The 13,258-nt window shown below is 37.7% G+C and overlaps 1 protein-coding gene across 3 annotated transcripts in view; it reads right to left on the bottom strand.

The window, feature by feature from the left end:
• The window catches only part of LOC140186827 (kinesin-like protein KIF21A), a 132,211-nt gene that overhangs the window by 38,812 nt on the left and 80,141 nt on the right, over positions 1-13,258 (bottom strand). For all 3 annotated transcript variants that reach the window (XM_072241438.1, XM_072241441.1, XM_072241439.1), the window contains exons 18-22: positions 12,073-12,290; positions 11,115-11,262; positions 9,164-9,355; positions 7,369-7,470; positions 5,727-5,892 (exon numbers count right to left, since the gene is read on the bottom strand). In XM_072241438.1, coding sequence (XP_072097539.1) covers positions 5,727-5,892; positions 7,369-7,470; positions 9,164-9,355; positions 11,115-11,262; positions 12,073-12,290 — 826 coding nt within the window. The remainder of the gene's footprint in view (positions 1-5,726; positions 5,893-7,368; positions 7,471-9,163; positions 9,356-11,114; positions 11,263-12,072; positions 12,291-13,258) is intronic.

Raw genomic sequence — 13,258 nt, 5'->3', positions numbered from 1 at the left:
AGTGAGTTTCAGATAATTTCCAATTTTAATTAATGTTGAATCACAAATAACTCAATTGTTTAAATGACAAATATTTCAAAATTTTATTTCAAAATGCAATAAAAAATTTATTTTAAAGTTTTTGAATTTAAACCAAAAGATAGTTATAACAGCTGGTAAGGCTGGCATACAGCTTAACCAACTGTGAAAGCATATGTAGGTGGAACTTTATTCTTGTGCGTTGAGTACCTTCATGGATACATTAAGATCTTTAGCATTATATGAGCTTATTTTACAACAAGTAAAAGTAAACAATTCACAATTTGATACCTTATTAATTACTCCTTGATAAAGACTTCAATTATTTTACTAGTGATCACTCAGCTTTATACTAACCACTAGTTTGGGAAAATACAGAGATATCTGTATTTGAGATGAGTTTAAGCATCTACATTGCAAAGTTTTAGTTCCAGATTACTCCAATGATTAATTTGGCAGTACTACAAACTACAACCCAAAGACCATGGATATGACTGTCAAAATTTGCATGGATGACTAGTATGTAGATTAGAGTTTACCGATCAACTGTCAGTAAACAAAAAACAGATTAACATGTTAAAGACTAAATCTTCCATAGTAACAATTTCACGTCCCAAGAAAAATTCTTGTAGTATGAATCCTCAGTGAATTATACTTGAGGGTACTGCAGTAGGTCATATAAACATCAGGTTTACTAATGTATACCAGATCTGTGGCCGCCTTTCCAAGAGAATAAATTAAGCAAATTATGACAGCCCCAGAATTAAGGACCATTCAAGATGGAAAAAATGTAATTGGTAAAGCCCATTATTATGTAAGAGAAAGTTTGTGAAACCAAACTATAAGAGCAAGATAATCTATTGCACTGGGACTAGCCTCCTTTATCCCCACAAATCATTTTACAAATGTGAGAGGTAAAGACGGTTAGAAACTGATTGCTATGCATATTGGCAATGATCATCTAGCTGCATAAAATGTTAATCCAAAAAGTCTGACCTGCAAAAACAAAAATAACTCTTTTCCCAAAGACTTCTTATATAAACTCTTCACTGCATGATGTTGGGGGAACCACAAAATTCTTCAACAAAATGGTCCCAGAAAAATCTTTCTTCTTGAGCTCTTACCAGCAGTCACAAGTCTATTAGATTCACTCTCAACTTGAAGAAAGCTATTAAGAGTAGAAACTTGAAATGTTGGTTAGTTTCTCCAATGGTCATTGATTTCCATTTTCCAAAACCTAAAATCAGAAGTTTCTGGCTCATAATTTCAAACCCAATCTTCTTTCATTGCCATCCATAATTTTGCCCTTGTAGTCTCCTTGTCCATACATTTGTGCAACAAACGAGTTAAATCTTATCATTTGACTCCTGGGAGGTACCTGCTTACTAAGTTAAATGATGAACCTCCAAAACATTTATTTTGCCAATATAACATGTCCAAAGAGTGAGAAAGATCCTGGCAGATTGGAAAACTACAAATATAAAGCCAATATTAAAGACAGGTGAAACACAGGTAACAAGAATTAGTTGACCAAGTACCTGCCCATTGGAAATTGTTGTAATACATAATTAGGTAATTATAGAAATCTTAACAATCATAAAACAAATGTGACTCCTGATTTAGAAAATGTGAACTGTGTTTGATAAATTGGTTAACTTCTTTGAGGATGCAACCAGCTGGATAGATAAAGTGAACCCCATTAATATGTACATTTGGCGTTCCAAAAGACATTTAATAAAGTGCCATATGAAATGTTACCAAAATTAAGAGTCCAGGACATTAGCCCTTGGGGGAACATAACAGCATGGAGAGAAATGGCTAACAGAAAGTGTCAGAATTAATAAAATTCAATTTAGGTTAGGCAAACTGTAGCTGGCGAAGCACCGCAGGGATCAACATTGAGGTCATAGCTATTTAGCTAAATAATCTTCCAGAAATAGTAGGGGACAGAGGGTCCAGTGAGATGGAGGAACTGAGCGAAATACATGTAGTAGGGAAGTGGTGTTAGGTAAATTGAAGGGATTAAAGGCAGATAAATCCCCAGGGCCAGATGGTCTGCATCCCAGAGTGCTTAAGGATGTAGCCCAAGAAATAGTGGATGCATTAGTGATAATTTTTCAAAACTCGTTAGATTCTGGACTAGTTCCTGAGGATTGGAGGGTGGCTAATGTAACCCCACTTTTTAAAAAAGGAGGGAGAGAGAAACCGGGGAATTATAGACCAGTTAGCCTAACGTCGGTGGTGGGGAAACTGCTGGAGTCAGTTACCAAAGATGTGATAACAGCACATTTGGAAAGCAGTGAAATCATCGGACAAAGTCAGCATGGACTTGTGAAAGGAATATCATGTCTGACAAATCTCATAGAATTTTTTGAGAATGTAACTAGTAGAGTGGATAGGGGAGAACCAGTGGATGTGGTATATTTGGATTTTCAAAAGGCTTTTGACAAGGTCCCACACAGGAGATTAGTGTGCAAACTTAAAGCACACGGTATTGGGGGTAAGGTATTGATGTGGATAGAGAATTGGTTAGCAGACAGGAAGCAAAGAGTGGGAATAAACGGAACCTTTTCAGAATGGCAGGCAGTGATTAGTGGGGTACCGCAAGGCTCAGTGCTGGGACCCCAGTTGTTTACAATATATAGTAATGACTTGGATGAGGGAATTAAATGCAGCATCTCCAAGTTTGCGGATGACACGAAGCTGGGTGGCAGTGTTAGCTGTGAGGAGGATGCTAAGAGGATGCAGAGTGACTTGGATTGGTTGGGTGAGTGGGCAAATTCATGGCAGATGCAATTTAATGTGGATAAATGTGAAGTTATCCACTTTGGTGGCAAAAATAGGAAAACAGATTATTATCTGAATGGTGGCCGATTAGGAAAAGGGGAGGTGCAACGAGACCTGGGTGTCATTGAAAGTGGGCATGCAGGTACAGCAGGCGGTGAAAAAAGGCGAATGGTATGCTGGCATTTATAGCGAGAGGATTCGAGTACAGGAGCAGGGAGGTACTACTGCAGTTGTACAAGGCCTTGGTGAGACCACACCTGGAGTATTGTGTGCAGTTTTGGTCCCCTAATCTGAGGAAAGACATCCTTGCCATAGAGGGAGTACAAAGAAGGTTCACCAGATTGATTCCTGGGATGGCAGGACTTTCATATGAAGAAAGACTGGATGAACTAGGCTTGTACTCGTTGGAATTTAGAAGATTGAGGGGGGATCTGATTGAAACGTATAAGATCCTAAAGGGATTGGACAGGCTAGATGCAGGAAGATTGTTCCCGATGTTGGGGAAGTCCAGAACGAGGGGTCACAGTTTAAGGATAAAGGGGAAGCCTTTTAGGACCGAGATTAGGAAAAACTTCTTCACACAGAGAGTGGTGAATCTGTGGAATTCTCTGCCACAGGAAACAGTTGAGGCCAGTTCATTGGCTATATTTAAGAGGGAGTTAGATAAGGCCCTTGTGACTACGGGGATCAGGGGGTATGGAGGGAAGGCTGGGGCAGGGTTCTGAGTTGGATGATCAACCATGATCATAATAAATGGCAGTGCAGGCTCGAAGGGCCGAACGGCCTACTCCTGCACCTATTTTCTATGTTTCTAGAGTTATTAATGATTCCCTGAAGGAAGGATTGAATATATTGCTACCAATTGTGCTAGCAGTACAAAGATGGCGAAAAAATAAAAGTAGCAATAGGTCATTTGAGGGGACAAAAATTTGGCATCTGCAACTCAACTGAGGTCATTCAGTTGCAAGACAGAAGCCAAATATTATTTAAGTATGGAAACAGCACAGAATGCAGCTATTCATTAGGACCCCTATGTTCTTGCATATGAAACAAAGTTACCATATAATGGTATACTGGCTTCTTTTACAAGGAGGATAGAAATAGAAACGCCTCGGTACAATATGGCATTGATGAGAACACTCTTATGATCTCTTCATTTGAGGAATATACTTGCAATGGAGGGCGTTCAGACAAGGCTTATTTGGTTTTTTTTAAGAAAATGGAGCGGAGTGAGTCCATATTCATTGGCATTAAGAATGAAAGACCTAAAATTCTAGTTTTGTTAGTATTTGAGTGAGTTTGGTTGGGTACCGGTATGAAAATTTGAATGTATTTTTTCCAGAACAAGGGGTTCCGATGGAATTCCTTATCTCAGGGGATCATGAATCTTTGGAAGACCACTCCTCAAGAGAGATGAACGAGGTAAAATTAAAAACAAAAACAGGAATTCTGCAGATGCTGGAACTTCAAGCAACACACATCAAAGTTGCTGGTGAACACAGCAGGCCAGGCAGCATCTGTAGGAAGAGGTGCAGTCAACATTTCAGGCCGAGACCCTTCGTCAGGACTAACTGAAGGAAGAGTGAGTAGGGGATTTGAAAGTTGGAGGAGGAGGGGGAGATCCAAAATGATAGGAGAAGACAGGAGGGGGAGAAATAGAGCCAAGAGCTGGACAGGTGATAGGCAAAAGGGGATACGAGAGGATCATGGGACAGGAGGTCCGGGAAGAAAGACGGGGGGGGGGGGACCCAGAGGATGGGCAAGAGGTATATTCAGAGGGACAGAGGGAGAAAAAGGAGAGTGAAAGAAAGAATGTGTGCATAAAAATAAGTAACAGATGGGGTACGAGGGGGAGGTGGGGCCTTAATGGAAGTTAGAGAAGTCGATGTTCATACCATCAGGTTGGAGGCTACCCAGACGGAATATAAGGTGTTGTTCCTCCAACCTGAGTGTGGCTTCATCTTTACAGTAGAGGAGGCCGTAGATAGACATGTCAGAATGGGAATGGGATGTGGAATTAAAATGTGTGGCCACTGGGAGATCCTGCTTTCTCTGGCGGACAGAGCGTAGATGTTCAGCAAAGCGGTCTCCCAGTCTGCGTCGGGTCTCGCCAATATATAAAAGGTATATAAGAGGTAAAAATTAATATATTTTTGTTCCAAGAGGGAATCAAGGGTTTAGGCAAATTGGATGGAAAATGAATGCCAAGATCAAATTAGTATGTAGCAAGGTTGGAGGACTTATGTCTACTCCTGCTCTTCTTTCTTGTTATGATGTTAATACTGTCCTGTTCAAAAAAGCACATCAAGAGCCTTTGCAGCCAAACCATGTAGTCAACCAGTTTAATAATGGCATAGTTGTTGGTTTGCACAGGATCTGTTGAGATGGTACAGCAATTACAAATCACAATGGAAAAAGGAAAATTTGTATGTCAGAGCCTCGTGCTCCTTTTTGGGGTAACTTTCCAATAGGATGGTAACAAGTACTACCTCATCACTGACTGGAAATCCAGGACAAAGTCCCTTTCTTCGTGACCTTCAGCTGATCCAAAAAGCTCATAGTCTTGGATTATTTGAAGCCATTAGTTTTAAGGGAACTAATGCCTGACAATATGCTATTTCAACATGACCTAAAAGTTAAGTATTTTGAACTTAATTAAAATGCCTTTGTTACATTAACCCTGAGGGATGCATCTGAAAAGTTTAACTTACATAACCAAATAAATTTGATTTATAATTACTTTGAGTTATTTTTCCAAAGCAAATTTATTGACTGGATTTATCTCAACATATACCAAAAATACAAAATTTAATTCCAAACATATTAATTAAAGATGCCAGCAACTGTGCAATTAAATCTTAATGTCATGCACTGGAAACAAAAAATGCATGCAAATATGAAGATGAGTACAGAACATTTACCTTGTAAAGCATTTCCAAGTAAAGCTTCAAGCTCTGGATTAAATTCAGCTTTCTCTTTCAACATATGGAGTAGCAGTTGATTTTGAGTTGAACTGTTAATTTCTATTTGCTTTACTCTGCCTTCTAGAACTTTAATCTGAGATTCCTTTTGAGCAGCTTGAAGACCCTAAGACCAAACAAAATATATTCTGAGGTCTATTCTTTAACATCGTTAAAGCACATAATCAAATCATGGGTTATTTTCTTCCTCAACCTCAATAAGGATTGAAAAGTTATTCCAAATCTTAATTTGTTCTTGAAGAAGGTTGTCCAAAACCATCAAGACTAATATTAAAACTAATCTTTTTCATCCTAAAATGTACCATTTCTATTACAAGAAGTAAAGCTAGGGTCAAAGTTCTCCTCTAGTGGGGAAAAACACCTCAAACTGTATACTTTTAAAAACCCACAACTTGAAAAACTCTAAAATTTCAGGCTTCAATGCCAAAAAAAAAAATCCATCACAAGCCACTTAGTGAGGAATTCCATTAAGTCCAGTACTGCTCAATGACTATTTTTGTTCAGGAGGTCAAAGATTATAAACCTGAAGCATTCATTAGCTGGAAGTCAAATCTCAAACAGAAGCAAAAACTGATACTTTAGATTAAAATCTAGAAACCTGAGCAGCAGTGAAGAAATATACTTAGTTAATAGAGCTCCAGATAAAGAACACAAATCATTCATTAGGTATGTATAAATAACCCCCAATATATTTGTCGCTATTTTGAGTAATTATTTGTTTTAGTCACCCCAATACCAATCTATATAAAAAAAATTGAATTATATAAGCAGAAGTCAGTGATGCATAAAACAAACAATTCACATTCTCAGATACTGTTGCAGTCAAATTATTAGAAAAACTAGGGACACAGTAAATAATTTTATTGATAGATAATTTTATCAAGAATTGCACAATTTATGAAGGGAGGTCATTATCCAGTGAATTCATTATCACCAGATATGAATGGCATACTTAATGTTGTTTACATGGATTTTACCAAGAAGTTTCACAATATCTAACATGGGGATCGATCGGAGAAATTGAAGTTCATAAGATGCTAGGAAAAGTTGACTAGAACTTAAAGTGAAGTTCAGCGTGAGTTGATGTCAATGCCTTTTTTTGGTATACATCAGTGTTCCGGATTTCCATGATCAGGTATTTCTCAGTTGCGGTTGGTACAGTAGCACAACAGTTGTTGTTGCCGCGGCATAGTTCCAGCGATCTAAGATTGGATTTGAACTCAAGTGATGTCTGTACGGAGTTTGCAATTCTCCCCATGACCAAGTGGGATTTCCCTGGATGTTTGCTGCTTCTTATATCCCAAAGACATGCTGGTAACAGGCTGTTGCAAACTATCCATACTGTCAGTGGAGAGCAGGGGAATCAATACGAATCATGGGAATGAGGGAGTAAAGACAAATGGTCTAACGTGGCTATGCTACACACTCAACCTTTAACTTCAAGAACTTCAGTACTGAATAATGGATGCACCAGAGGTTACATTATCCACCAGAAGTTTCCACTGCTGACCTATTAATTTTAGTCTTATATGAAGACTAACTGACTTAATTTAATGGGGCCAAGTTTTGATCACAGATTTACCTTATTAATAACCATTGTGAGAAAGTGATCCAACATGTAACGAGCTTCTGTCAAAGTACAAGAACTGATCACTGCTGAAACATCCACTGTTCTTCCTTCCTCCTGCAAAATGAAATAAAATAATCCTACTGTTTTCAGTGTTGGAGAATGAAGAATAGTTCTCAAAGCAAATTCAACCTGAAATATTAACTTTCTTTTCACAAATGCTGCTTGATCTGCTGAGTGTTACAATATTTACTACTTTTATGAATGCGCACCGTGTGGGAAGACATATTGACAAAATAGAGAAAGGAAAGAAAAATAATCCATTGAATCAGCTGCACAGAGAGCAAAAGACTGTTGGTATTTGTTTTTGCCAATTAAATGCATCTACACTTGACGCTGCGTAGTTCTGAAGAGGTTCATTCAAGCATATCAGTATTAGAATATGCAGACAAGTTAGTACAGCTGCTTTCTGTATCAACTAGATGAACCTATTCATGGACCATCACACCTCACCCCCACCAGCCCTATTATTGAAAATATTGTTACTTGAAGCACACAGAAAACGCCGAGGAACTCATCAGTTCAGGCAGCATCTATGGAAATGAACAAAGAGCCGTTGTTTTAGGCCGAGACCCTCCTTCAGGACTGAAAAGGGGAAGGTGCCAGAATAAAAAGGTGGTGGGAGGGTAATGGGGCTTAGCTAAAAGATGATAGGTGAAGCAAGGTGGGTAGGAAAGGTAAAGGGCTGGAGAGGAAGGAATATGAAAGGGGAGGAGAAGGAGGAGACCCACGGAAGGTGATAGTCAAGTGAGAAGAGGTAAGAGGCCAGAGTGGGGGAAAAGAAGAAGAGGGGAGGGAGAGAGGATTTTTTTTTACCGGAAGGAGAAATCATGCCATCAGGTTGGAGGCTACCCAGACAGAATACAAGGTGTTGTTCCTCCACCCTGAGGATGGCCTCATTGTGGCATGAGAGGAGGCCGTGGACCAACGGGAATTAAAATACTTGGCCATTGGCAAGTTCCACTTCTGGCAGATGGTGTGAAGGTGCTCGACGAACCAGTCCCCCAGTTTACCACAGGACTCACCAATGTAGTGGAGGCTGCATCAGGAGCACCTGATACAATAGATTACTCCAACAGACCAGCAAATTAAGTGCTTCCTCACCTGGAAGGACTGTTTCGGGTCCTGAATGGAGGTGAGGGAGAAGGTCTAGCACCTTGGTCGCTTGCAGGAATAAGTGCCAGGAGGGAGATTAGTGGTTATTTGCTACTTGTTCAGTTAGTTACTTGCTTTCCTTGTTCATACACAGTGTGCACATATAACTAACTTACAGAATGAAACTTCAAGATCTAGGACCCTAATGATCTATTTTATGCCACAATTTGGAATTATGGGTCCAGTTAAATGCCTTGATCACCACATAGTTTTAGTCATAGTTATAATGGAACTATTATTGTGCAAAATCTTTTTAATCTTTAGACCACTGCATGTTCGATAGTGCAAGGGAAACTTTGTTCAAGTGATGACTTCTTTCCTGAAAGCATTGAATTCATTAAACTATTGGCAAGAAATACTAAAGTTAAGGGAAAATGCCAATAGGCATCTAATGTGCACCCTTAAGTTGAATCTAAGAATTAGCCACATGGTTTCTGAAGAGGTACAATAGATTTTAAAATATCTTCACTCTGTTCCATTTATACTTTGGTGTGGAAGAATGATGAACCGTAATTAAGGAAGTCACTGGAAATTATATATACAAAAAGTTATTTTTCTGTCAGAAACACCAAGAAAAAATAGTAAATTGCCTTACCTTTGCTTCCTCCATCTGCATTATGTTAGCTTGGCATTCAGAAATACTATCATTAACATAGTCAATATTTGCACTAAGTGATTCTGTTTCTTCACTAATGCTATGAATTGCTTTATCATCTACACAGTCCAGTGCAAACTTTTCTCTTCTTCTATTCAGTTTCTCTCGTCTTTTAGTCAAATCTTCACGTTGCTGTAATTTTAATAATGAAAGAGAAACATTTGAAGGTTGAGAACCACTAACATTCTGAAATATAACAATACTGCTCTTCATGCTTGCTGCATTGCTTAATGCTAATACAAAGACACACTAAATACATTGGATACCAGTTAATTGGGGAGCAGCCACTTATTTGGGACTTTTTTTTTCATTTGAGCTGTTAGACTCAACACTGTGCTTAGAGCAAGCAGTTTTTAAATAGCTTCAGTTGCGTGTGCGTGTGAGTGTTGTCACTGATAGCTCGTGAGATATAAGCAGTAAGTCTGTTTTGCTCACTGTGGTTTTAAGCATTCAGGCGTGGGGATACCAGAAATGGCCGGGAGTGAAAATGAAACAATTTCACTACTTCAACAAGTTAGGCACTACAAAAAAATTGAAGGCATTGATAATCATTTTGGATATTACAATGAAAATGAAGATCTGGAGGAAGAAATTGTCAACAGCATTGTATAAAAGCTGTCCATTTTCTGCATAATGTGTCTGCATTGATTTTGTTCACTGTGTACACTGGATGAATTCCTCCATCGATAACTATTAGGAACTAATACACTGTTTTATAGTACTGTGCTAGAATTGGCAGTGCTGTAATTTGTCCTGTATTTCATTTAAATGCATAATTTGTTACTCAGATGTCTTCTTTACTCCCTTTTAACTATTTCCATGAAAGTTCAGCTAATTGGGGCAGCTACTTAATTGGGCCAAAATGGTCTCAATATATCCTAATTAACCAGAATCCACTGTACCTGTAAGCTTACAACTTAACATTACAAGAGATATGTAAAAATACATCAGCATTCTTTACTCTACTAGTCAGCCAGCAGCAATATGATCTAGTGTCACCTACAGTATAAACAAAATTGTCAGGTGGGAGGGGTGATGATCAGGGTCTGTTGAATTCTAATTAGCTGCCTGCAATAACTTTTATCAGCCATTTGCTAATGGAAATAAATAATAAAAGTTATAAAGGCAAAATAAAATTTCAGAGGTATTAATCAGATCAAGAAGAGATTAAAAATAATCAGAACATGCTAGAGAAAAGCAAGATAATTACAAGAATTTTACACAACGTATCAGCACAAGAATAATACTGCAAATTCAAGATATTTTCTCCTTCATTAAATCAAATAGAAAAATTAAAACATTCTCTCAAACCAGGTGTGCAACTTTGGCATTTTCACAAAAATATTCAGCCTGTCGAAGCAAACTGTTCACAGATCTCAAATTGTCAATGCACATAATTTTAAATTCAAAGTTAAGATTGTCAGCTCTTTGTAATTAAAATGCAGTATGCTGAAGTAGGTCTTACAACTTAAATTCACAAAATTAACATCTTTGAAAAACATTTACCTCATTCAACAAATTATAGTTATTTGTCCAAGAGTTATTTGTGAAAGCAACCATGACCAATCTACAGCATTTTACTTTATCCATATAATTTATGACACACAGAATCAGAAGTTTAATATCACTTGCATACGTCATGAAATTGAAATTCGTTAAACGTTACAGCAGCCGTACAAAGCAATACATGATAAATAAATGTAGAGAAAAAAAAGGAAAAATGAGGGATCATTATTTAACTGGAAAGAAAAGAAACAATTTACCATGCCACTGATCATTAGTGCAAAGCAAAAACACAAGCAGCAATTTAAGAAGCTTCTTGCAAATTCTAATATTCACATTCAAACGAAAATGGAAATGGAGCAAAAACAATAATAAAAAAAACTCTTACCTTGAGAAGTCTATTCATATCAGCTTCCATGTTGGCAATGGTCATCCTTTGCATAATTATTTCAGTAACCCTACGTTCAAGTGACTGCCATTTCATCCTTGCTGCTCTTGAAGTATATGTACTTGTAATTTTTCTCTGGTATTTCTTTCTGCAATTGATCAGAAGTAATCTGTTATTCCACAGCATTGCTTCTATATAATTTATGAACTGTCAGGACAAAGTTAATATATTGAGATAATGTGGAAGAAGAAAGTCAACAAAGATTTGTTATAGCTAAATTGTGCCTGTGGTAGTTAATTTGAGATTTTTTGTTGAGGCAAGTGAGGTTTGATGAGGTAATTTAGATTCAAGTGTAACCTTTCAAAAGGTTTGGGAACCTACTATGTGGTGGGTTGGAGAGGGGAGGGGAGCAGAGTGAAGAACATGGGTAGGTTTGTGGTCTGAGTGTTTGTATGCTTCAACTTGCCAAAACTCAAGCTGCAAGTTGCATACAAATTTCTATATCCATGGAGGGGTTGGGTGTAGTATGTCATTGTAGCCTTAGCTTCACTGTGAGCAACCTCAGAGATATTCCCAGGATGACCATTATTTGTGAGGAACTGTGGTATTAAGGGCATCAGGAGTCTATTTTTCAGTCTCCTTTAGCCAATGTAATTTTAGTTCTGTAATCAGGTGGGTGTAAAAAATGTCCAACTTCCTGCTTTCTCATGAGGACTGTTTATCAGCGGTGTCACATAGCCATTTGCTGGAAGGGCTCAGAATGATTATAAATCACAGGAAATGTATTAAATATTTATCCAATGTGAAATGAATCAATTATCCAAGGGATTAAAGTCAGAATATTTTAGATTCTAGAACATTTTGGGTCATATTAAATCAATTATAAAGGCCAAAAAAATCACATCCAAATTTTGTTCAAATTTGAAAATTACGAAGGATTAAAAAGTGTCAAAAATACCTCAAGCCCCCATTTGTCTTGTCTGCTGAAGCACCCATGGTCCGGGAAGCAAGATTTCTCCCTTTGTAAACACCACTGAAGTTGGTAGTTCGGTCATGATCGGTTAAACCTGCGTGAGATTGTGACTCTGAAACAGAATCTGGCAAGCTCAGTTTACGGCTCACTCGCCCAGCTACTTTATCCGACATTGGTTTTGAAAGCTTTCTAAGTGCTGTTACCTAAAAGGCAATAACAAAATGAACTTACAGTTCAAACTTGTCCTTAACAAACAACCAAAATGTGCCGAGCCATTTAAACTGTTTACTCCCATCGAGCTGCACCGGGACCACAGCCCTCCATCTGAAAAATACTAGGCAATCTTTCCTTGGCTATTTCAAGAGCATCTCAAACTGAAAATGCCACTGTCATTGAGGACGAGGGCTCTGGATACATAGGAACATCAGTTACACAATCCCATTTCAGTTGCAAGCAATCCTTCATTTTCAATTTAATGTCAGAGAATGTATACAATATATTTTATTCACCAATAGATTTCCCTACCCAAAGGCATAGGAGTATATTTACATTAAAAAAGGCTGAGCTTTCCCTGTACAGTTTTTAGAGCTCATTGGAAGTATGCTATAAATGTCAGCATCATCCAAATACTAAAATAAGTAATTTTTTTTTTGAAGTTCTGATACCTTCCTATCTGAATGAATAACATTTAAACAGATTGTCTGGTTATTAGCATCATATTGCTATTTGTGTGAAGCTACTATACTCAAACTGGCTTTTTAATCCCTGTATTTCTAAAGTAGTACACTTTTAGAAGTACTCATTCAGCTAATTGCTTTAGAGCAGGGATGGCCAACCTATGGTGCATGCGCCAAAAGTGGCGCACTCGATGATTAGAAATGGCGCATTGCACCGCAGTGATAATAAAAAAAAAGCCTACTCATGCAAAATGTATTAACCAAAAACCGATTTGTAGAAAAGAAAAATCTATAACAGGAACTTAAGTAGATTAGAGCTAGAAATGGGTTTTACTGAGAATAAATCTAAATCTTAGCAATTATTTTTAGCGATTTTATTATTTCATGCACATCTTTTGGCAAATGTTATCTTTTTTCACATTAATCTGTTTTCAGTTGAAAAAAAATGTACAAGGAGTCAAACTACGAAAGAAGGACTTTTGTTCTGCAGTCGT

The sequence above is a fragment of the Mobula birostris genome, chromosome 23 (genome assembly GCF_030028105.1).
Source record: "Mobula birostris isolate sMobBir1 chromosome 23, sMobBir1.hap1, whole genome shotgun sequence".
NCBI lineage: Eukaryota > Metazoa > Chordata > Chondrichthyes > Myliobatiformes > Myliobatidae > Mobula > Mobula birostris.
This window is presented reverse-complemented; position numbering and strand designations above follow the sequence as displayed.